Genomic DNA, 25,861 nt, shown 5'->3' with positions numbered 1-25,861 from the left:
TTAATCCATTCCGGACACCCAAAAATGTTAACACAAAACACTTTTTTTGAATAGTTTTACAATTATAGTTTTACATGCAGAAAGCATTCTGAAATAATGCATATAAATGACAAATGAAAGGGATAAACATTTAACTACACTTTTACCTTCTTTGAAGACTTGATTGTTGACAAAGACAGGTATGAGTCAGCCAGATCGGCACGGACATCAACTTTGTGTTTTGCTATGCTTTATTTCTTGAATTCAATAGTTTCTCACGTTGTTTATCGAAATGCTAGCACTTGCGACTTTCTTTGGCTCCATTATGGGTTATTGGGCAGCTGTGATCAATAAGAAAAGCAGAGGCTTGTGGCGTAACTAAAGTAAAGTAAAAATATTTAGCAAAGAACTACAGAGTCAACCGCTGATGATGTCATAGACGGGCGACGTAACCCGGGAACAATGACTTCCAGTTCTGGTTTCCATGCTAACACACTGCTAACAGGGAAGTTTTGTGATAAAAAATACATAAACACTGTATGAGTCATTTTGGCAACATACGCTAACAGAGGTTCCGCTGTTTGCTATTTATGGAAAAAAATTTAATCTAAGAGGAAAAAACATTAAACATTTAAAACTAATAATGTCAATTATATTTTTAAGAATAACAAAAAAATATACACCTTGATCTGGAATTGCACCAAATGTAATGGATTCTCCATTGGCTCCATGCACCACTCTTGTAAAAGGTTTTGAGGAAATTTCAATTCGTTTTTTTCCGAATCCTAAGTTTTTTGCATTATCCTTATAGTTAACATAACAATAATAATTGTAATAATTGGCAACCTTTACAATCAAAAGAGCCATTTTACCTCCTCTTTCATAAACTTGTAAAAATTGTAATCTTTTTAAAATGTTACATGTTACAACCACAAAATTCAACAAACGTGGGTGAATACAGCCTATTTGTAAATTTAAGCAAATTTTGTTTGCCTAAATTAAGCATTTGTTGTATTCTACACTAACCACTAGGTGTCAGTAATGTTACTTTAATGTTCCGGGAAACATACAAGCGCCAGACTTGATTGCCGGAACAACAGGCTTTTGTTGAAGGTTTGAATTATCTTACAACAGGCACAATAATAACATAATAGTCATAATCATACTAATAACACGGGATACTGTTGCAGCCGTAACCCATGCCAAGCTAAAACGCAACATGAACCCCTGATGCCTCCTCCTGTCCTCCACACATCCAGAATACATTTATTGCAACACACACAAGCACAAGTTTATTAATGTCTTTGATGGCTTATTTTCTCTGATTATATCTACTATACAGGGGAATACGAGTGTAAAGGTGACTGTAGGGGTGTTACGTCATATCTAGCGGGCTCTAATAACACTAAAAACCAGAAGGTCGTAAAATGTTTTTTCTATGCTCTAACTACAAAAATATTCTATTTATAAAGAAGGAATCCGACTTTGTGGAAATTCATTTATCAAGGTTGGGTCTGGAACCAATTAATTGTGATAAAGGAGGGACTACTGTATTGTATATTTGAAAAAAAATTATAGAAAGGTGCTATACAAATATAATTATTATTAATGGATTAATGTTGCTTATAGAGTGCATCAAATCTGGTGACAGCGGCTCTGAGGAACATGGTGAGCTTTTCCATATTACTCACACTAATAAAAAAACTATCCATCATCAGAGCAAAGGCTTGATATTGGACCAAGTGGTTCTAGTAACAGTAGCAGTGCACCCTGTACTTGTTATCAAGTGACAGGTTTGGAGTGCTGCCACAAAGCTTTGCTGCTCGGCTTGAGGAGTAACAAGAGTGGCCTGCCTAGGCTGTTGCTGCAGCTTCAGAGCATCAGTCACGTCTCTGGTTCTGTGTCTGAGCTGAGCAGTCTTCAGGAGAACATCTCTGTCACCGAGGTATGTATCTACCACACATGACTACTGCTAATTTGGCCTAAAATGTGTTTGTATTGTTGCTGTACTGCAGAGCCTGGTGAAGAGGTTCATCACTGCTAAGAGACATCCGGACCTTAAGACTGAACAGCAGGAAGAAGACGTCCAAACGGTCCGAGAAGACTTGGACCAGCTCATGGACATGGTATACATCACCTGACTTGTACTTAAGATAATTAACACTCGGTGCGCTAAAAACTGACCCACAATGCATATCGGGTCTTAATTTCCTGAAAAGCCGCTTAAAAAAAAGAATGCAACTACAAAGTTTGTTGAATAGCTTAATGATAATTTTCCATTTTTCTTTCCACTTTCTCATGCACTCCAAATTATCATTAAAGTTAAAAACAATAACTTTGTATATCTAACAAGTTTTTAACCTCTCTTCACTTATCGCCTGCTTCCAATTAATGTCCAATACTCTTTGCAGTTTAGGTGCCCTACAGTGTTGTAGAAGAAGGTAAAATCAAAAAGGGGCCCTATCGTACATTTCCAACTTATCAGACTCATGTATGTGTTTAAAATGTTGTACTCTTGTTCTACAGGATGTGTAAGAGCAATATCATCAGGTTGGTGTTTTTAAAAGGTATCCCTGGTTTAACTTTGAGCTGGATAGGGCCCCTTTGACACTGTGGACACTCTACAGAACACACCGGAACCACTGCCATCACTCCCTGAAAAAAACAATCGCAACAATGAATGCTTGCTTTTTGTAGCATTATTACTGCATTCTAAACTTCTAACTGTAATTCAATCACAACATAGATGTGTTGAATCAATTTATAATCTGGAAAACGCTCGTCTGTTGTGGTGAAGAGGGAGCTGAGCCAACAGGCAAAGCTCTCAATTCACCGATCAATCTACGTTCCTACCCTCACCTATAGTCATGAGCTTTGAGTAATGACCAAAAGAATCGCAGGTACAAGCGGCTGAAATGAGTTTTCTCATGGCTGGACTCTCCCTTAGAGATAAGATGAGAAGCACTGTCATCTGGGAGAAACTCGAAGTGGGACCTCTGCTCCTCCACGAGAGGAACCAGATTCAGGTGGCTCAGGCCTCTGGTCACGATGCCTCCCGGACGCCTCTCTGAAGAGATGCTCAGGGCACGTCCGACCGGTAGAAAACCTCGGAGAAGACCCAGTACACATTGGAGAGACTATGTCTCTCACGTTGGAATCTGCCGGGAGGAGCTGGACAAAGTAGCCGAGGAGGGGGAAGTCTGGAATTCCCAGCTTACGCTTCTGCCCCCACGATAAGCCTCGGATAAGCAGAAGAGGATGGATGGATGTTTTTTTGTTTTCATGTGTGTGTCTCTGAGCTTTTTTATGATCCTCCCAACTCTCCATGTCCTTTCTCTGCTGTGTATGTTGATTAGCCTTGCTACTAGCATCTACCAGCAATGTCCATTGTCCATCTAGGGTCGGGTCACAGGGGCAGCAGCATAAGCATGAGAAACCCAGACTTTGCTCTCCGTGGCTCCCAAGGGATCTCATGCTCAATCCCTCCCTTACTTGTGAACAAGACCCCAAGAATCTCATCCCCAACTCGGAGATGGGACTCCACCCTTTTCCCAGCAAGAACCATCAACTCGGACTTGGAGGTGCTAATTCCACTCACGGTTGTCCACACTTGGCTGCGAACGGATTCAATGAGAGCTGAAGGTCACAGCCCGATGAAACTAGCAGGACTACATCATCTGCAAAAAGCAGAGACCCAATCCTGCAGCCAACCAAACCTTCTCAACGCCCTGGCTGCATGTAAAAATTCTGTCCATGAAAGTTATGAACTGAATTGGTGACAAAGAGCAGTCCTGGCAGAGTCCAACCCTCACAGGAAACGAGTCAGACATACTGTCGGGAATTCGGATCAAACGCTGGCACTTGTCATAAAGGGAGAAAATCGTCTGAATTGGGCGGTCTGAAACCCCATACTCTCTGGAGTACCCCCCACAGGATTCCTCGAGGGACACAGATTGTGCATGCTGAGGGTATAGAGTTAGTCCACAGTTCCACGACCAGGACGAAAACCACAGTGCTCCTCCTGACTCTGAGGTTCAACTCTCTGGTGGACCCTTCTCTCGAGACCTCCTGAAAATAACTTACCAGCGAGGCTGAGCGCAATCCCACAATACTGTAGTTGGAACATAACCTCCAGTCTCCCTTTGTAAAAAAGGGGAACCACTACCCTGGTCTATCAATGCAGAGGCACTGCCCTCGATGTCCACACAATGCTGCAGAGTCGGGTCAACTAAGAAAGCCCCACAGTATCCAGGGCTTTGAGCAACTCTGGATGGATGTCATCCATCCTTGGTGCCCTGCCCTAGAGAAGCTTTTTGATCACCTCGGCAACCTCAGCTCAGGAGATAGGAGAGCCCATTGCAGTGTAAGACTTGTTGGTTGAGGATGTCTTCCAAGTAGCCTTACAATGATCCACAACATTTTGAGCAGCACATCATCCTCAATACAAGGTATTGACAGTGCATTGCTTGCCCCTCCCGAGATAGTGAATGGTTGTCCAGAATCTCTTAGAAGCCATCCGGGAGCCGTCGTCCATGGCTTCCCTGAACTTTTCCCATGTTTTTACTGTTTCAATTGTAGAGTTTTATAATGATTGAGGTTAATTATTATCTGTGCATTTTACTACATTGGTGGAAGATAAAGTAGCAGTAAAATCAGACAGTAAAACTAGTTTTCACCATGTGTGTTTAACATACTTCCCGATTAAAGATGATTTATTCAACAATATGCAAACAGTTTGTCTTCTTTGTAGGCCCTTCAAGTGTCCTCACATGCGAAGGAGGCCTTACAGAATGGGAAGGAGACAAAAATCAAGGTAGAAAATCTATTCGGTGATGCTGAAGCTCTCCTGGCATCGATACAAGGTATGCCATTAAACACATTATGACACCGCAGCAACACAGATAGATGACATGTCACCCAAAGTGATACAGTATGTCTGCTATTATTTGGCAGATTTCATAAAGCGGCCAAATGAGGCTGCAGATGTCATCGCGCTCTACGGCCAAGACGAAATAACCACGATGACGGAGGAGGCTCGGCGTCTCCTCGCAGAGGAAATGAATGAGAGAGGATGCGCTGCCCACAGAGGCCGAGTCCGTCGTGAGAGGAAGAAGGCGCAGACATGTGATTAATATCTTTTTTCTTCAAGCAGGATGCCCAATTTACACACACGTTAGACGGTTTCATGGTGAATTTTGGAGCATTAGCATTGGGCTAAACAAAATATTAGTAGAAGTTAAGAACCATCACAAAAAAAAACAAAAACGCACATGACCCTATCCTTTGCCATTGTTGTGGAAAAAAATGAATCCTAACTAAGAAAGATAATGCCTGAAACAAAGACAGAACTTGAGCAGTCTATTATATCTTTGCAAAGGGGTTAGACAACAAAGAGTGCGTGGAGGTCTGCAGATGAGAGGCCAAGAGTGACTTTCTGACACCAGCCCTTATACTTTATTGCATGCAAATGAATTACATCATAAAAGAAAGAAATCACTCCAAGGTGCCGGTTCATCTGGGGGGAGAGCTTATATCAAAGAAGAACACTTCCTCTGACCCTTAGGTGTCAATGTATATTTCCTGGACCCCCTATTAGCTTTTATTAGGGCAGCATCTGAAGAGATAGCCTGATCAAATCATGGTACCCTGGTTGACCTCTGCCAATGTTTGTCACCACCATGTTACAGGCAACCTCCTTCTGAGAAGCCAATAAAGTTAATTGGAACGCAAGATACAAGCTCAGATACAAGAATTCAAACTCTGCAAAAAGCTATAAAAAGTCATTCATATAATAAGATAGTGTGTTACCTAAGTCATACCTGTAAACTACACATTTTCCCACCACAACATACAACAATAATCCATGGAAGTTTGAAGGGAATTAGCTGAAAAATGATCAATCTAGTGTGTTAGCCACGTCGGCCATTTTGGGTCAGACATTTGAAATGTTTGAATTATAATTGGGATGTTTATACGCCTAACCCCAGATTAAGACGGGGCGTTAATTGGAAGCAGGCAATAAGTGGAGAGAGGCTGTTATTTCCAAAACACGTTATACAGTGTATATTATATATATATATATATATATATATATATATATATTTATATTTTTAACTTAATGATGACATGAGAAAAGGAAAGGAAAGTGTGGCTCTCTTTGACCACAAGTATTGCAAGTGTATTGGTGCTGCTGGCTGCTAGCTGCTAAGCTAATGTGAGCTGTAGGTCACCAAAAGAAACAATTATGGTATTTGAATCTGCCCTAATTGTTGAACATCTATAAATGGCAATAAACTCTGATATTAAAACCAGTGCTCCCTTGTTCTCACCAGTATTGGAGATAATAAACAAGATGGCCGCCGCAGGAACCAGCCAACTGACTGAGAACCACACCACTACCAACTCCCTGAGGACCTCAGAGGTTCTTCTGAAGAAGATGACTGATCTTCTGTCAGGTGCAGAGGACACAGTTAAAAGGACACAAGATCTTAATTTGAAGAGCGCTTCCATCCTGCATCACCTGCAGGTAACCTTGAACACATCTGTAGCTAGTAATAAATGAAGTACTTACATTTTGGCGGTAACCTGCCCAACACCAGCATCATCATCATCAAGCCACTCTGGAGACAAACTCACTCCTTACTGTGAGCGAGAGGATAGCACTTCAGTTAGACAACATCACCAACATCTTTTTAAAGCTGGAAGACATCAAACATGTAAGCTAGCATCTTCTGCTTGAGTAGATTTTGTTGTGTTCGCTGGAATGAGTTTATGGCCATTGCGCTGCAGGTGTTGGAGGACAACTCTGCTCAGTTAGACGGTGCCAAGCTGCAGCTCTTAAAGAGGATTGATAGCATCTTCCATATCCTGGCCAAAGCGGAGATGATAAGCGAGGCTGAGAAGCATGCAGAGGAGCTCAGCAGACTGGCCGCAGACATGCAACAGTGGGTTACTAGTTGATTTCTTCATGCACTTTGTGTGCTCCTCCTGTTGGAGTGCCGAATGTCGACAAGCTACATTTTAAAGCTATCAAATGCAATGAGGTGCCCCACCCTTCCAAAAAGTTCTGCATAAATCAATCATTTTTGTGTAATCCTTGCAATCTAACAAACATACAACCCCTGGCAAAAAATAAGGAATCACCAGTCTTCCAGGATGTTCATTTAGTTGTTTAATTTTCTAGCAAAAAGCAGATAACAGACTAAAATCATTTCATATGGCACATTTATGGCTTTAAGAAACACTAAAAGAAATTAAGAAAAACATTTTGGTAGTCAGTAACAGTTTTTTAAACCAAGCAGAGGGAAAAAAAATATGGAATCACTTAATTCTGAGGAAAAGATTAAGGAATAATGAAAAACAAACAAACAAAAGAACACTTGAACACACATATAGTACTTTGTTGCACCACCTCTGGCTTTAACAGCTTGCAGTCTCTGAGGCATGAACTTAAATGAGTGACAAACGGTACTCGTCATCAATTTGGGTCCATCTTTGCTGTTGCCAGATCAGCTTTGCAGGTTGGAGCCTTGCCATGGACCATTTTCTTCAACTTCCACCATAGATTTTCAACTGGATTGAGATCCGGGCTATTTGCAGGCCATAACATTGACCGTGGCTGCACGGTGGCGGAGTGGTTAGCATGCTGGCCACAGTCAGGAGATCGGGAGGACCTGGGTTTGAATCTCCACGCATCTCTGTGTGAAGTTTGCATGTTCTGTAAACTTGTGCATTTATTGAAGATGCAATGACAGCCATTTCCCCAGTGCCTTTACCTGACATGCAGCCCCATATCATCAATGACTGTGGAAATGTGCATGTTTTCTTCAGGCAGTCATCTTCATAAATCTCACTGGAACGGCACCAAACAAAAGTTCCAGCATCATCACCTTGCCCAATGCAGTCATCCAGTCATCCACAGTCCTTGATTGCTTTTCCTTAGCCATTGTAACCTTGTTTTTTCCCGTTTAGGTGTTAAAGATGGTTTTCGTTTAGCTTTTCTGTGTATAAATCCCATTTTCTTTCAGCGCTTTCCTACAGTTTGGTCACAGACGTTGACTCTAGTTTCCTCCAATTTGTTCCTCATTTGTTTTGCTGTGCATTTTCCGTTTTCTTGGTGCAACAGCTCTCAAAGATGTGATCACTACTTTTTAACTGCAGACTAACCAACAGATCTTATCTGTTAGTTTAGGGAATGAAAATTTACAGGGTGATTCCATCATTTTTTAGATAATTCTCTGCTTGGTCTAAAAAAGTAGCTGTTAGTGACTACCAAAAATATGTTTCTTAAATTCTTTTAGTGTTTCTTAAAGCCAGAAAGTTCCATCCATCCATTTTCTATGCCGCTTATCCTCATGGAGGCTATCCCAGCTAACTTTGGGTGAGAGGCGATCCTGGACTGGTTGCCAGCCAATCGTAGGGCACATATAGACAAACAACCAACAACCATTCACACCCGTATGGACAATTTAACATGCATGTTTTTGGAATGTGGGAGGGAACCGGAGTACCCGGAGAAAACCCACGCACAAACTCCACACAGAGATGCCCAAGCGGAGAGTGGAATCCAGGTCTTCACGATCTCCTGACTGTGTGGCCAACATGCTAACCACTCGGCCACCGTGCGGCCCAGCCAGAAAGTTGCCATTTGAAATTAGTTCAGTTGTGTGTCATGTCTTTGATCAGCTTTTTTTCTACAAAATTAAACAACTGAATGAACTTCCTCCGAGACTGGTGATTCTATAATTTTTGCCAGGGGTTGTACTAATAAAGAAAGGACAGGAAGTAATGCACAGGAAGTAAAAAAATTTAATTATATTACTGATCCCTAAGGGGAAGTTGTCTTTCTCTTTTATTCATGTACTGAATTATTTACCATTTTCATTTTAGGACTTAATTTAATAGACTGATCCCAAGGGAAAGTCATCTATTTTTTTTTTCATTATACCACATTATTTATTATACCACTGACACCCTGAGGTAAAGATTTTATTTATTAATATATTTTTACATTTTTCATTATACTATACATTATTATGCACCTAATCCCAGGGGTGAATTTTGCATCTGATTTGTTTGTTTAAATATACATATTTATTAATATGCTGGTCTCTTTTCTTATTCCTTCATATTTTCTATTAAACTGTACTATACTTCATTTATTATGCTACTGTGTTGGGCCGGTTCTCCCATTTTGTCTACAAACGTATTTATAATGGTTTTAATTACATTTTTTAATTTATAAGTGAACCCCAAAGTGAACGTTTATTTTTTATTTATTTAATTTGTACAGTTTCAGAAGCAGAGAGATTTTTTTGCATGTTTGTCACAATTGAATGTTTCAGATCAAACGTTTAAATATGAGTCAATGACAACACAACTGAACACAAAATGCAGTTTTTAAATGAAAGTTTTTATTATTAAGGGAGAAAAAAAATCCAAACCTACATGGCCCTGTGTGAAAAAGTGATTGCCCCCCTGTTAAAACATAACTGTGACTTATCACACCTGAGTTCAAGTGGAAAAGATTATAAAGCCATTTCTAAAGCTTTGGGACTCCAGCGAACCACAGTGAGAGCCATTCTCCACAAATGGTGAAAACATGGAACAGTGGTGAACCTTCCCAGGAGTGTCCGACCAACCAAAATTACCCCAAGAGCACAGTGACGACTCATCCAAGAGGTCACAAAAGACCCCACAACAACATCCAAAGAACTGCAGGCCTCACATGCCTCAGTTAAGGTCAGTGTTCATGACTCCACCATGAGAAAGACGCTGGGCAAAAACAGCCTGCATGGCAGACTTCCAAGACCAAAACCACTGCTGAACAAAAAGTCTCAATTTTGCCAGAAAACAAACGCTTGATTGCAGTTGTTGCTGCCAAGGGTGGCCCAACCATGTTCTGTTTAGGGGGCAATCACTTTTTCCACACAGGGCATGTACACTAGGTTTGGATTTTTTTTTTCTCCCATAATAGTTTAATTTAAAAACTGCAGTTTGTGTTCAGTTGTGTTGTTATTGACTAATATTTTAATTTGTTTGATGATCTGTAACATTTACGTGTGACAAAAAAACAAGAAATCAGGAAGGGGGCGAACACTTTTTAACACCACTGTATCTAGCCATATTATCACTGTTTTTGTTATGCTACTTATCCTCCATGAAAAATTATTTATTCTTATTTTTTGCGATATTTTATAGCAGCGTTTCTCAACCTTTTTTTGTCTTGTGTACCCCCAGGGCCTGTAACACAACTGTTATGACTTTGGTGGAGCTGTGCCAAAGGTTATTGTCTCCCGGGGGAAACTAGTAGTGCACACATTGCATTTTATTGTCTGGCTTAATATGAAATGACTGACAATACTTATCATCTTGGAAATTAAATGTTTCCACGTGCCCCCTGCAATTTGCTCACGTACCACTAGGGGTAAGCATACCCCTGGTTGGGAATCGCTGCTTTATGCTATTGAGTCCCAAGAGGAAATGTTAGTTTTATTTATGTCTTTATACACCACTATACAACACATACATAACAATCTGTTCTAAATGTCATCGCAGAGTTCTCCATGAACTCAACAACACCAGGCTGCTCAGTGAGGCAAACACGTTTGACAACATCACGACCAACATGGGAGACGCAGCAGTGGTCGCACATCACTCCAACATGACCGCCACCGAAGCCTTAAAGGTGAGTCAAGTGTTGGGAAACGGAATGGAAGATGTAATGTTTGATAAAGTCGTTCTGTTACTGTGAATTAGGACGTGATGTGGGGATGTGTGCTTGTGACAACGGAGCTGGCCCATAATGCAACTCTATTATGGGAAGGAGCCAACACCACCCATGACGACCTCAGACGTATGGAACACAACACATTTTAAATCAGGTTTTCATGTGTGTGAATGATGCGATGTCATGTATGGATCAGTGCTCTCACAGTCACTCAACATCCACAAAGAAGTTGTGCAAAGGCAGAAAGACAAAGCAGACACAATGCAATTTTTCCTCTCCAGAGCCAGCGATGACCTCAGAAGGCTCCAAAAAGGTCAGTGATTCACTTTTGTGAAGACGCGTTTGTTGCCTGAATCCCTGTGGGTGGACTGTGTTCTTGATTTTTAGAGGACATGGGCACCCTGATAGAGTCTGCCAACAAGGCTGCCTGGACCACAAACACCACTGTTGGTCATGTGACGCACAGGCTGAGGAATATAAGGAAGGAAGTTTTAAACATCACCTCTGTGGTTTTAAATGACAACTTAAATGACACACGCCAAGCTGGTAAGTGCTCATTATTCCTGAGGCACTCAATAAAATATTGAAAAATTGTAAGTTTTTAGCTATTGATAATAAAATTGAGTACATTAAAAATACTTATTGTATTGATTTTTTAAACATGTATCATTATAGTTTAGATTTATTAAATATATAGACATATACAGTATTTGAGAAATTATAAAACTAAGTGATTTTATTCTAATTTAATGTACCATTAGTTCTCTTCACTGATTTTTTTAAATAGAATTATTTATGTGCATCTCAATATATTTTAAAGGTGTATTTTTTATTGTATTTTATAATAATTGTATGTCATAGTATTTATAAGTGGGTTTGTAATAATTATAATTTGCTGGCAGAAATTACTCCAGTACTACTTTTGGTTTTATTTTGGGATTTTATTCCCCTCAGTTTATTTTATAATAATGCTTAATTATCACTTAATCACTAATTCCATTACATATTTGACATTACATATTTGACAATTGCTGGTCTTGATTGTAGTGCATGTTTAGATTTTAGAATTGTAGAGTTGAAGAGTTGTATTTTTAAAAAGTTTTAAATTTATCTTAATGATACATCAATATCATTATATTTACAATACTGTAACATGAAGGTTTCATTATGTTTTATTTTGACTTAAACCATATAACCAACCAATAAACCAATCATAGGGCCCTGTGAAATCTGTATTATTTTTTTTTTCCTCAAATTCCATTTGATCTTTTTTTCAAATTCAGTTTTCTACATTTTAATTTTAATAAAATTGTACCAATTCTACCAAGAATTTGGCAGGGGTAGGGAACCTTTGGCCCGAGAGCCAGATATGGCTCTTTTGAGGACTGCATCTGTCACTCAGACATTTCTCAACACAATAAAATGTATTTACTTAAATTTTTTAAACGTTATAGGAATCACAGTATTAAAAACATTCAAAATATAAAACATTGTCATGCATTTTAATCTAGCCATCCACTTCCTACTGCAGTGCGGATGCCAATGCCAGCTGTCCTTCCGATATGTTCCTGGTTCGGCACCAAAACTTGGCTATTATTGGATAATGTGGTATCCTACCCGGGACATTGAGAAGTCAATGAGTAAACTTACATCCTTTAATGAAATAGTCAGCAAGCTAATTCTGCAGAGTAAACCCTTTTGATGAAGGAGATGGCGAAAAGAAAGCACCGTGTAAAACCCTGCGGCCGTCGCATTACTGTAAGAAGTATTATTATAGCATTATTATTGGTTAGCTTCAGTATCACAACATTATTAAAAAGAATCCATTCAGACACTATTTTCTAAAGTTGTTGGTGCTGAAAAATGTACACATTTAGTTGCATTAAGTGTTAAAAGTATGTGACTCTCACAGAAATTAATTTAAAAATATTTGGCTTTTACGGCTTCTTAGTCAAAAAGGTTCCCGACCTCTGCTTTAGGGTAATTGGTTGAAAAACATGGTCGCCATCAAGCGAAACACTTTTCCACAGGCACGGATGGGACGTGGAGACTAATTGTCCAAAAGTCACTGATGATTTGTCTAATGATGAAACTTTGAGGACATCTGTATTATGTGTCAAATGTTACTGCCCTGTGATTGGCTGGCAACTAGCCCAGGGTGTACCCTGCCTCTCGCCCAAAGTCAGCTGGGATAGGCTCCAGCATACCCGCGACTCTAATGAGGATAAGCGGCATAGAAAATGGATGGATGGATGTCAAATGTTCCAAATGCTATACCAATGATGTGTTTCAGTGAAGAGTTTGAGCAAAGCGCTCCCACTGGTGACAGCCAAGCTAGCTCAAGTGGAGGCCTTCAGAGGCAAGTGGCCTCCTAGTGACAACATGACAGAAAACATCAAGAGAATCAAAGAACTGGTCCAGGAGACAAGGAGCTATCTGAACAGGGTGAAGTATTCCTAGGAATGAGCTGCTTTTTTCTGGTTTGAACACTACTGATTTTGAATATCTGAAGACAAGATGAAGGATAAAGATCCCATCAGTAATGTTTTATGGCCCCACTATTTTCTCAAAAACGCCGACTGACCTTCAAACTTTAGGGGCTCATTTTTGTCACATACACTACTAACATGATTTTGCCCCAAAAAAGGAAATAGCCGGCCATGTTTCTTCAGGATTATTAGGGCCACACTTCACAGAAACACAAATGCTACTGTGAGTATAAAGTATCCATTTCACGAACAAAGTCAGAATTGTATGAGAAAAACTGTAATTGTACTCGGATTAAGTTACAATATTACATGAATAAACATTGTGTCATACCACTTGTGATATTAACGCTGTCATTTTACCAAATAATGACAAAAAACTTGCATTTCCACAAGTTTAGAAATATTATGTTGCAACAGCAAGTGTAAGAATTTTTCATTTTCATATTTTACTATTTTAAGAGCCATATATTATGAAAAACAAAGAGAGAATAAAGACTATTTTTTCAAGTTCTAACTTAAACAAATAAAATAAAGGTAGCTTTTAAATTTATGACAAAGTCAGACTAGTACATACTATATAAAACTTATTTTTCAAGAAGTTGTAACATAAATAGAAATATATCTACTGTATTTTAATGAGAATATATTGGTAATATGTAAACAAAGTACAGGACAAAACCTGTAATTTAACAAGAATAAAGTTGCAAAATAGCTAATGCTTTTTTAAATCAGCACCACCATCAGTATGAAGAGTTTAATATGAGTTTTCCTCCATGATTTCATCCTGAACTTATCTTTGTTGCAGATCTCCCTTGCCACCCCTTTCAGTGGAAGGGGTCACATTGAGCTTCGTTCGCCCAGGCAGGTTGAAGACATGAAGGCGTTCACAGCCATCGATCTTCTCATCAGTGTGGAAGAAAATCCCCAAAAGGTTGACAACAGCATGTTTGTGTTGTACCTGGGCAGCGAGGATGTGAGTTAACAGCTATAGCTGTCAAGACGACAGTCCGGCAAAGCTGACGTCCAGTCTCGTCTTATTTCAGGCTTCAGGAGACTACATCGGCATGGCCATCAGGCGTAACATGTTGATTTGCGTCTACAAGTTGGGCGGCGTGATCCACGAGGTGGAAACCAGCCAAATAACGACCTTCACCAGCTCCTCCAGCTTTGACCGTGTTGTTCTCCACAGGTTTCATCCAACAGCCTACAGTTTTGTTTATGGTTGTTGACAGCTTCCAATTGTTGACTCAACTGTCAAACATTCCTGCAGAGTTTACCAGGATGTTGAAGTCAACATCACAGCAAACTTCACGTCGCAGTGGCCCCGCCCTTACGATCCTAAACGTTACCTTTCAAATATGAATGGCGGCATCCTTCAACTGGATCCCCAACACACTGTGTTCTATGTGGGTGGCTACCCTGAGCATTTTAAGGTAAATGCTACTATCCATTTTCTATACCGCTTCTTCCTCATTAGGGTCACGGGGGCATGCTGGAGCCTATCCCAGCTGACCCTGGACTGGTCGCCAGCCAATGGCAGGGCACATATAGACAAACAACCATTCACACTCACATTCATACCTATGGACAATTTAGAGTCTCCAATGAACCTAACATGCATGTTTTTGGAATGTGGGAGGAAGCCGGAGTACCCGGACAAAACCCACACACGCACAGGGAGAACATGCAAACTCCACACAGAAATGCCCAGGGGAGAATCGAACCCAAGTCTTCCCGATCTCCAGACTGTTACTGTGTTGGCCAACGTGCTAACCACTAGACCTGTAAATGCTACTATTACCATGAAAATACAGTCATGGCACATCGTGATTATGAGAACAAAGAGAAAATATTACCAGAATAAAGTCGTAATTTTAAGTGGAAATAAATTGTAATTTTTAAAAAGGAGAAAGTGGAAAAATTTTACGCTAGAAAAAAAAAGTTATTACTAGAAAGATGTGTAATAATTTATAATTTTTTTTTTTATTATTTGAATTAAGTTGTAATATTACAAGAAAAATGGTGACATGACAAAAATTGAATTTTGCAAGTAAAAATATGTTGATTTATATAAAAAAAATAACTCAAAACGTTCTGTGAAAAAAATAATTACAAGAATAAGGTTAGAAAATTACAAGAATGTTTAAAAAAAAACGTAAATATGTCTAGATATTTTTTTTTTTTACTATATGCTGTGGTGTGAAAAACTGTTCGCCCCCTTCCTGATTTCTTTTTTTTTTGTCACACTTAAATGTTTCAGATCATCAAACTAATTTAAATATTACAAGTAGTCAATGACGACAACTGAATAAATGCAATTTTTAAATGAAACATTTCATTACTAAGGGAGGGGAAAAATAATCCAACCCTACATGGCCCTGGGTGAAGAAATGAATGTCCCCTAAACCTAATAACTGGTTGGGCCACCCTTAGCAGCAACAACTGCAATCAAGTGTTTGTGATAACTTGCAATGAGTCTCTTACAGCGCTGTGGAGGAATTTTGGCCCACTCATCTTTGCAGAATTGTTGTAATTCAGCCACATTGGAGAGTTTTCCAGCAGGAACCGCCTTTTTAAAAGTCATGCCGCAGCATCTCAATTGGATTAATGTCAAGTTGTTGACTACGCCACTCCAAAGTCTCAGTTTTGTTTTTTTCCGGCCATTCAGAGGTGGACTTGCTGGTGTGTTTTGGATGATTGTCCTGCATCCTTGTACTACTGAAGACTAAGTTTGTTTCAGCGTGAGGTCACGAACAGATGGCCCGACATTGTCCTTCAGGATTTTTTGGTAGACAGCAGAATTCATGATTCCATTTATCACAGCAAGTCTTCCAGGTCCTGAAGCAGCAAAACAGCCCCAGACCATTACTCTACCACCACCATATTTTACCGTTGGCATGATGTTCTTCAGGAAGGACACTTTTTCACACCAATGTACATGAAAAAAAAATAATTTTCCTATAAAAAAAAAGATAAAAAATAACAATACTCACTTTTGAGAACTGTTTGTACCCAATTTCACTATTGCAGCCTCCCCTAGAGGTGCGCTACCCCAAGTACAGAGGTTACATCAAACTGTCCTACATCAACGATGAGCCACTTTGTCTTTATAACTACAAGCAAGCAGTCAACATGGAGGCCAACGTGCATGCTCTAATGTAAGTGCTTGCAGAGCCAACTGTGGTAAAAATGAAATGCTGACAAGAAATTCCGCCTGTCCTTGTCCAGGTTACCTCGTTCTGAGGTGTCCAATTACTACGAGGGAAGCGGCTACAGCATTGCCTCTGTGAAGGAGCCTCACAAGAGTAAGAGACGACTGTTTAAGTTCCACACAAACAGCCGGGAGACCAACGCCTTGTTGTTCTACATGGGCAACAACGTAGGAAGGAATTTACTGTGTTAATATTGTCAGCGCTATGTTTTTGTTATTCATGTTGGGTTTTCACCTGCACCAGGAGTCGTTTTGGTGCTTATTTGTGGAGCAAGGCTATCTGGTGCTTGAAGGTCAACAAGTGGGTGGACTGCGCCGAGTTCAAAGTGATGACAAAGTGTCGCTGTTTGTAAGACGAGCTCAGGACACAACAGCAACTTTAGTGTCTATATGTCGTATTGATAAACTGGGTCTGCTTCCAGGACAAAGACTTTGCCATTATTGTAGAGGACAAGTTAACGGTCCACTACGAAGACAAGCTCATCTCCATAAATCATATTCACGCTCTGTATAAGAGTTTTTATATCGGAGGTGTGCCGGAACACATCAGAGAGAGGTAACTACAACATCCATACATATTATATAGTGCATAAGACCAGGAATTTACAACTGTAGGATCATGGGCTGGTACTGGGCTGTGGGCGGGGCCACTAAACCCCCTGGTAGAAGGTGAGGGGGAAAAACAAACACACAGACACACACACACACACACACACACACACACACACACACACACACACACACACACACAGTTTGACACACAATTTTATGATGAACAAAAAATAAGAGAAAAATTGTAATATAAAAATCATTTCATGATAAAAAGAATTACGAATTTTATGAAGAATAAATAATTAAAAAATATTTTTTTAATTATTAGAAAAAAATGAAAACAATTCTTGTCATTTTTTTTTGGAACAATACAATTTTATTCCCATAACTTTAGAACTTGTTTCTTATCATTTAACTTCTTCTTTCTTGTACTGTATGGACCTAATAATCCTGTTTAGTGTCCTTTTTTGTAAATAAATACATGTACCATATTTACAAATAACTTAAAATTGAAAGGTCTGATAACCCAATTTCTTTTAAAAATTACTTTAAAAAATGAATACAAAATTAATGTTCTTGTGTTGAGGCACACATGTCACAGTCTTTGGTCATAACTAAATATAAATATGACATGACATAATACCAACCAGCCCATGGGGTAATATAGGTTGGGAACCTCTGATATAGACATAACACATAATGACAAAAATATAAAGACATGTCTTAATCAGGTTGGACAGTTCCCCCTAAATCTTACTTCATCTTAGCATTATGGATTGCCTCTACTCATTTTTTTTCCATCATGTGTCTTTAACCTCAGACATGGCCTCACAGCTCTGCCGCTGAAAGGATGTGTGGACCATGTGATCGCTGATGCCCAGATTGTGGAGTACAACACAATAATAGGCGTCAGTGACGGCTGTCCCGTCACACTGCTGGTAAAACACGCTGCTATTGTTTTGACACTTTTCATGAAGCTAGGTTACACCCATCATCCACTGACACCATTTAGGAACATTCCATTTGCCATGAGTGGATGGAAAACTTGAAAATCTGATATACTTTTATTTATCTATCAGTGAGGAAAAAGGCTGCATTGTTGTTGTCTACTGGTCACATGCCTGTCTACTGGCGCATTTATTTTTAAAGGATATCTGACAAAGTGGTAGAGGTGCCAGATTTGTACATACACGCTACATGGGTCCGTTTGTTTTCCATTTCAAAATAGTAATGCAAGAAATCCAGAAAACCAAGCTGCACTGAATGCATCAGGACTAATGAAACAGATTAGACAACAATGGAAGAGGAGTAGAGTTTCCTGTATTTACTTCTTAACCATGTTAAGGAGACATTTTATCCATGAGGAGACTGAGGGCAGCAAAAAAGCGGAAACTGGAGTATAATACTGTGGTGTCCAGCGCTTAGGCACAGCAACAGGGTCATTCATTCAAGAGGAGTCTGAGGACAACAATAAAAGGGAGTGATGCAGAAAAGTGGAGACTACGGAGTAGTGGACACTGTAAAATCAAGCTGCATTGAACACTTTAGTCGGAAAAGACATGCTAGCAAACAACTACAATGGAGGAAAGCGCAGGTCTCCAACGTAAAGTAATGTTATTATGTGTGTTTATTTTTGTCATTTCTAGATGTGTAGCGATGTGTAGTAAAATCAATCAGCTTGACCAATAAGAGGATCAATGGTTCATGACTCCCATATGGTATGAAGTCAGCACATTTGGCACCAGAAATAGGAGCTGGTAGTATCTGGTTTAGCCAAAAACCTCCACTATGAAAACATGTTGCATATATATTTTGAAGTATATTATGAAGTTATTAAAGAAATGTCTTTGGTTCATGTAGGGAGTTCGTACAGCCACTATGCATTCATCTCTCTCTGCTGACTCACTGTTTGTACGGGACCACCAGCGAGTGTCTCTGGGCTTTAGGAGCAAACAAAAACATGGCGTCATTCTCAGGAGTAACTCGCAGGTAAAAACCTCAGAAAAAGTCTCCAATAAGTCCCGCAGATGATTGCATTCCCTGGTGTTCTGCAGGGCCCTGCCTCAGCGCACCTTTCCCTGTCTGATGGCTACCTGGTATTCCAAAGCGGTAATTATAGCTTGATGTCATCTGAAAGGTACAATGATGGAAGATGGCACTACTTGAGTGCCACAAGGTCGCCGTCAAGGTAACATTTATATTCAGTACTTTATTAGAGGACAATACGCAGCCACAATAATAATATATGTGTTCTCAGGTTGGAGCTCAGTGTAGACAACGTCATGCAGGGAGAATCAGCTCATAGAAGACCAGAAGATGGCATAGTGAATGAAACAGAAGAATTCAGAGGCTGCATCGCTAACATTTATTCCAGGTTTTTAAGGGCAGATCTCATATTGATGTCTCTGGCTATTATGTTTGATAAAAATCTATCACGTGAAACAGGTCGGTTCAGAGCTTTACGCCAATGGATCTAAGTTCTCTGTCGGCAACGGGAGGCATCGCCCTCGGTCAATGCAGCCTCAGCTCGCCCCCGAAGATTGGACTCATACATCCGGTTGTAGATACAAGACCCCAGTACCTCAATTTTGTAAGACATCTTGTCATCTCTAAAACCTGCAGTAACTCAACTGTATTCTAACTTCAAACTGATCTCAGAAGAAGAATGTGTGTTGAGGAAAAGAAGTTAAAGGGTCCCTGAAATGATTTATCGACTTTGCTTAGAAAAATACTTTGTTCTGTAAATTAGCAAAAATTACATTTACTGTATACTGTTGTCCATGGCGTCATTCATGACAAACTAGCTCACAGTTCAGCCTCATTTCCAGAAGTGACGTACTTGCGGGGTAGTAGGCTCAGCTACACATAGCGGCGAATGAGACAGAGGATGTTTACAGTGATTATAGCGAAGATTTGCACGATGTGTCAATAGTTTGATAATTTGAACTTGCAGAACATGGACTTAAGCTTTAAGACATGGAGATGGCAATTCTTCAAAACACAGAATGGTAAGTGTAAATTACTCTGGGCTTGCTTATCCTTCAATTATTGTTTTAAATCGGCTTCTTAATGAGCGTGGAGGGGTTTTTACATCCATTTGTAATTTACAGTATATGTGGCCGCATGTGGAGGATGAATGTTCGTTGCCGCCGCCCACAGTAAACATATCGCTGTCAAAAGATGTTTCTATAACATGTATAATGCTTTGCAGCCTTGTTGCTGTCGTGGAATAGTGTTTCGAAAACATTATGGAAACAAGACATGACTTAATCTCTTGTGCCAACTTTGATGTAGTGTTCGTTCTAAATTGTCTTTTTTTTTCCTCCGTGTACCGGTGGAATAGCATCCTTTTTCAAAATGTGTTTATACCGTACTTTCAAGCCAAATGCTTTGTGTAAAGGTGTTCCTTGGAAGCAGTCATCAGTGAAACGATTTGCAAAGGACAGAACTCAAGGTAGGCGGGCCATCTGTCTCTCGTTCTCTGCACTTGCTTTGTCCATTGTCGTCTTAAACATTCCTCTTTGGGAAAAGAACTTACAGTATCACTCTGATACTGTGAACATCCGCCAGCAACACAACATTTCGGCATGACTACTATTTACTGAACCAGGTCGACAAACTACCTCGTGAAGCATTTGTTTACTCTATTTACTGCTTTCACTGAGCAGTATTACCCTCATTACGTCACTTCTGGTAATTATGCTGAGCTGCCAGCTAGTTCATCATGGCTGGTGCCATGAACTATAAATGTAATTTCTGTGAATTTAACGTTGGCTTTCAACAAATCAAACAATGTAGAACACAATAAATAAATAAAAACAATATATAATATATTTAAGCAAAGTCGATAAATCATGTCAGGGACCCTGACAGGTCCACTCAACTGGCAGCCCACAGGCCCATCGTGGCCTGTGACCGGGAAGCATTGTGATCTGTCATTGAAAGGATCTTTGACTCGCGTTATTTCAGTCTGTATTTTAAAACAGCAGAGCGCTCCTGTCAGAGGATCTTCAACTAGTGACCCGTCATACAGAGGATCTTTGAATAGCATTATTGCAGCACATTCTTAATAACAGTACAGTGCTCCTGTCATATAGACCGACTTTGACTAGCATTTCTGCAGTAGATTCTAAAAAACACCACAAGTGCACTTGGTCATATAGACTAGTGGTCCCCAACCTTTTTTGACCCAAGCTTGTGTTCCAGGTATGTGTGTGTGTGTGGGGGGGGTATTCGTACATTATAGCGATCTAATTTATCTTATTTATGATGTATTGTGTAAAACTAAGACATGAATAACATCAAATTAAAAGCACAAAATGAATGCCGACCCACCATCCACCAGTTCAAGTTCCAGCCAAGTTTTTCCAGAGAGAATATTACATCGCTGTTTGACATGTGTAGTAAAACGCAGTACACTAGCATTAATTAACTTGAGACAAATGTGCACATTAGCACTCAATAAGTCATCAAAACTTACCTTTATGGATTCCCACATAGTATCAGCATTTGACACCAAATATGAGGTGAAAGAAAAATGGTAAAAATACAGTAGTAGTCTGTGCGGCATTAGATAAAGTTAGCACACGCACAATGGACATGCGTCACGTGAGACGGAATCCGGCCACTTTTCAAAATAAAACAAAAAAAAAGAAATTATGGAATTTTTTTTTTCTTTCCGTGCGGCCCGGTACCAAATGACCCATGGCCCGGTACCGGGCCGCGGCCTGGGGATTGGGGACCACTGATATAGACAATCTTTGACTTGCGTTTTTGCAGTGGGTCTTTAAAAACAGCACAGTGCTCCTGTCATGTAGACAATCTTTGACGAGACACTACAGTGCTCCTGTCATGTAGACAGTCTTTGACTAGAGTTGTTGCAGTAGGTGCTTAAAAACAGCAGAGCACTCCTGCCATATACAGGATCTTTGACTAACATTTTTGCAGTAGGTGTTTAAAAACAACACAGCGCTCCTGCATCTCTCCTGCATCCCTCTTGTCATTCCTGCTTAGATACACACCAGTCTGGAACCTACAGATGGTCAGTGTGGACGCCAACAGCGAGTTGACCACCGTGGCTACCAGCTCTCACAGGCCGACAGCTGGCTCGGTTACCAGCTGCCTCAGCAGGACCTTAATTACAGGTAATGTCATGATGGTCACGTCCAGAGACTAAAATAATCCTTGCTGAAGACAGGAACTGCATAATGTTATGACCATTAGGCTACGGGTCCTCTCACAGATGCCCACTGTACCTTTTTCGTCCTCATCTCAGGCCTCACTTCTCCCTCGATGTCAAGACACAGTCCACTAAGGGGCTTCTCCTCTTTGTAGAAGGGAGAGGGCCCGTCCCCCTGCTGGCCCTGTACATGGCAAACGGCAAGATCAAGATGACATTGGGACAAAAGCGAGTCATCCACCACAAGACGATGACCAACGATGGAAACTGGCACAGAGTAAATAACTGTCACAGATTTCTGCAGTGAATGTTCTAAGTAAAAATAGAAACAAGCTGACCATTGCTGGTTTTGTCGACCCCTTGTAGGCTCTAGCATTTGTTATGTTGGCGTTTTGTAGACTTGAATCAAGCCAGGAGACTTTCGGACTGGTGATGTTTCTTTTGGCAGGTGGAGTGCAGCGTGGAGAGAAGCACCTTCCATCTGCTGGTGGATGGTATCCGTGTGACCGATGGCCATTTGCCCAACAACGAGGGCTCATCTTTGAACTTCCATAGTCCTGTGTACCTGGGAGGTCACCCTCAGAGCGCCTACACTGCTAAAGTCTGTCCAGGTCAAACTGCATCGACGGCATATTGTGTGTGCTTGCTTCACATACTACAGTATGCATCTTCTCACACAGGGTTCTAATATCCCCACCACCAGCATGTTGGGTTGCATACGTGACCTCAAAATGAACGCTCAAGCCGTCGGGGACCCTGCGGCGGGCAACATGGTGTCGCCCTGCTCGGAGGGGCTCACAGAGACTGGGACCTACTTCGGTGGAGGTCACATGGTCTTAGGTTTGAGGTCTCTCATAAACGTAACCTTGTTGAACATCCACTCGCCTTAACAATCTATTGACTTTCTAGATGATTACTTCACTGTGGGCTCTCACTTTGTGTTGACGTTCGAGCTGCGCCCTCAATACCTGACAGGCCTCGTCTTCTATTTTGAAGGCTACAAGAGTAGCTTTAGTGTGTTCTTAATTAGAAGCACGGTAACCTCTCACTCTTTTTTGAACAGATGTCATTTATGTATGTATTAAGAGACTGAATGACTTTGCAGTCTTTCACTAGGTGGGGGTCACTGTCAATGACGGAAGTGGTGATGTCAGCGTGTCAGTGACTCCCCCCAACCTCTGTGATGGGGAGTTTCACGTCATTAAAGGTATGCAAGTATAGTACAGTATGTAAATTTGCACATTTTTGGTCAAACCATTGTTTTTCTCAAAAAAAAAGCAAAGATGTGGCCCCCAGTGGAAAAAGTTTGGACACGCCTGTGATAGGAAATAATGCAAGTGGAATAATCTGTTCCAGAGTCAAACTGTGGGCATCATCCCACCATTATTACCTGCACAGGAAACATTTAAGTGACCGCTGAAGTGTAAAAACAATGTCTAATAAAATAGAAGTACACACCCTTTGATGGGGCGTGATGTAGGTGGCAGCGTTTAAGCGGACACTTTTGTTTATTAAACCCGCTATAAGATGATTCTAAATCAATTATGCTAAGCAGTTATGACAAAAAAGTGCATATGTCAACTTTGGGATAAAATTTTGAATTTTAAAATTTGTATATACAGTATATGTACATATAATTATGTAATGTGATATCAAGCGCTTAATAATCCTCCTTTGTCGTGTTTAATTTTAATTTTATAATATGCCGAGGGCCAATAAAAAAGAAGCTGCAGGCGGCAAATAGCCCCGGGCTGTACTGTGGACATCCATTTTCTATGCCACTTGTCCTCACTAGGGAGAAAACTCAAGCACGCACGGGGAGAACATGCAAACTCCACACAGAGATACCCAAGCGGAGATTCGAACCCAGGTCTTCCCGATCTCCTGACTGCTAACCAACATGCTAACCACTCATCCACCGTGCAGCCACATACCTGGTTTAAGAGTATTTCATAACAATATAAAACAAAATTTCACAACTCACTCAGGGAATCTTTAAAAAAAATGTGTACTTACCCTCAAATGCACAGAGGGAGATTGCAGACTGTGTCTGGGAAGAGAGCATCTTCACATTGCTTTCTTCTTCTTTTATCCTCAATGTCGACTAGGTCGCCACAGCAGGATATGGCTACTTTTCCACAACATTTTGTTAAAATTCCAGATTGTCAAGAATTCCAACACATTTGACTTTCAAGGTTCCACTGTGTTATTAACTTTATTACAAAGATTTGAGAAGTGAAGGAATGTTAATGTTGCAGTGCAAGTTGGTGGTTATCATTACTAACTGGCAGGAGGAGAGCTCAAGACGACATAAATAAAATGACTTTGATCTGTAAATAATTACACATTTCATTTTCTTCTTTGTGCTCAGTTTCCAAACACAAACGAGTTATCAGGCTAACGGTGGACTCCACATCTAAAAAGAAGGCGGGACCTGACGTGTCCACCTCCTACCCCTCGATACTGGAAGCCCTTTACATTGGAGGTATCCCAACAATCCTATGGTGTCTCCCAAAGACAAGAGCTTTTTAAAAATAATAATAAAATCTTTGCTTTCTTTTTTTGTGTTTGTTTCAGGAGCCGAACAGGCCGAAGGTGCCGCTGTGGCATCCCCGTTTGTGGGCTGCTTGCGAAATGTGGCGCTTAACGGCAGGCGTGTTGCATTGGAGACAAGGGCGAGGGTGGTCGGCCATGTTAACATCAGCAGATGCCCTGCACCATGAGGAGGATGTGTAGTCAGCGTTCTACTACTACTACTACTACTACTACTACTACTAGTCCAATATTGATTCAACAATTGCATTTGGTCCTAACAGGAATCATTTGCAGAGGAATGTCCTTAAAAATTGGAAGACACTTTCCCATGAAATGCAACGATGCAACCATGAATAAAAAATATGGATGTATGCCTGATTGAGTTGAAAAAGTCCACTTTCTTTTGCAATAAAAACAATGTGTTTTCTGTAATCAATATACACACAGTATCTGTAATAATGATAAGAATAATTATTATATTACACTAATAATAGTGATAACACATATTGCTATTTAATATTTTGATTGTGGTTGTGATTGATGAACCACACTGCATCATCGTGGTGTTTGTTTCAGTATACAACAGAAGGATGAAATATGATGCACTGCAGTTCTACATCAACTAAAACCACAAAATAGATTTTGCTTTTAGCTGCATTTTTACTTCTGTCCAGGAGGTGGCGGGCTGAGCCTGATGTCTTCAGTTGTAACAGGCAAGTTTCATTGATATCGTCAGAGGTACAATTTAACTACCCGCCTAGGAAAAGATGTGATTTGTAGGTTTTTTTTCTGTTGTTGGTGGTTGAAAGTGTGTTTACATGCAGACAAAAAAACAAACACCTATGAATGTTTAAAATGATAAAGTAGCACACTAAAACCATACAAACACAAACAGAGCGAGCTAAAAGTCCACTATGAACATTTGTTTTCACAGTAAATACATGATTGAAAAGTAGTTGAAGGCCACAGTTAAAAGTTTGCATATTGTTCTTGTGTGTAGAATGGAGGCTATAGTGGTTGCTAGTAAATGTCTGGTAGATGAGCGTACTCCCTGTCCCAGTATCCACCAGTAAAGAGCCAGTCCTGGGATCTGGTGTGAGGGTTGGAGCCCTGCTGAAACCACCTGACAACAAGAGCAGACAAGGAAGTCATTTGGGTGGATATGTGCACACTATTTTTTTTTTTGT

At 40.3% G+C, this 25,861-nt stretch overlaps 2 protein-coding genes across 8 annotated transcripts in view; one reads left to right on the top strand and one right to left on the bottom strand.

Annotated features, from left to right (window-relative positions):
• Positions 1-1,595: 1,595 nt before the first annotated feature.
• On the top strand, positions 1,596-25,013 carry lama3 (laminin, alpha 3). The gene is made up of 33 exons (XM_054790051.1): positions 1,596-1,647; positions 1,767-1,924; positions 1,995-2,105; positions 4,730-4,841; positions 4,933-5,103; positions 6,312-6,505; positions 6,579-6,695; positions 6,769-6,923; positions 10,537-10,666; positions 10,738-10,834; positions 10,905-11,021; positions 11,096-11,254; positions 13,002-13,153; positions 14,003-14,170; positions 14,241-14,386; positions 14,468-14,630; positions 16,228-16,355; positions 16,426-16,576; positions 16,653-16,757; positions 16,831-16,964; positions 17,781-17,898; positions 18,821-18,949; positions 19,015-19,148; positions 19,218-19,334; positions 19,406-19,550; positions 21,974-22,104; positions 22,236-22,416; positions 22,588-22,740; positions 22,820-22,979; positions 23,049-23,176; positions 23,256-23,346; positions 24,511-24,624; positions 24,717-25,013. Exons 1-33 carry the CDS (start codon positions 1,596-1,598, stop codon positions 24,860-24,862), a joined length of 4,467 nt encoding a protein of 1,488 aa, XP_054646026.1. The 3' UTR covers positions 24,863-25,013.
• osbpl1a (oxysterol binding protein-like 1A) overlaps positions 24,328-25,861 on the bottom strand; it is a 56,276-nt gene continuing 54,742 nt past the window's right edge. For 5 of the 7 annotated variants that reach the window (XM_054789988.1, XM_054789987.1, XM_054789985.1 and 2 more), the window contains one exon: positions 24,328-25,797. In XM_054789988.1, the coding sequence (XP_054645963.1) occupies positions 25,695-25,797 (103 nt within the window). In that variant the 3' untranslated portion in view covers positions 24,328-25,694. The remainder of the gene's footprint in view (positions 25,798-25,861) is intronic. The other 2 variants (XR_008572710.1, XR_008572711.1) reach the window with 1 other exon arrangement.

The sequence above is a fragment of the Dunckerocampus dactyliophorus genome, chromosome 10 (genome assembly GCF_027744805.1).
Source record: "Dunckerocampus dactyliophorus isolate RoL2022-P2 chromosome 10, RoL_Ddac_1.1, whole genome shotgun sequence".
Classification (NCBI taxonomy): Eukaryota; Metazoa; Chordata; class Actinopteri; order Syngnathiformes; family Syngnathidae; genus Dunckerocampus; species Dunckerocampus dactyliophorus.
The sequence above is the reverse complement of the archived record's forward strand: the minus strand, read 5'-3'. Positions and strand labels throughout refer to the sequence as shown.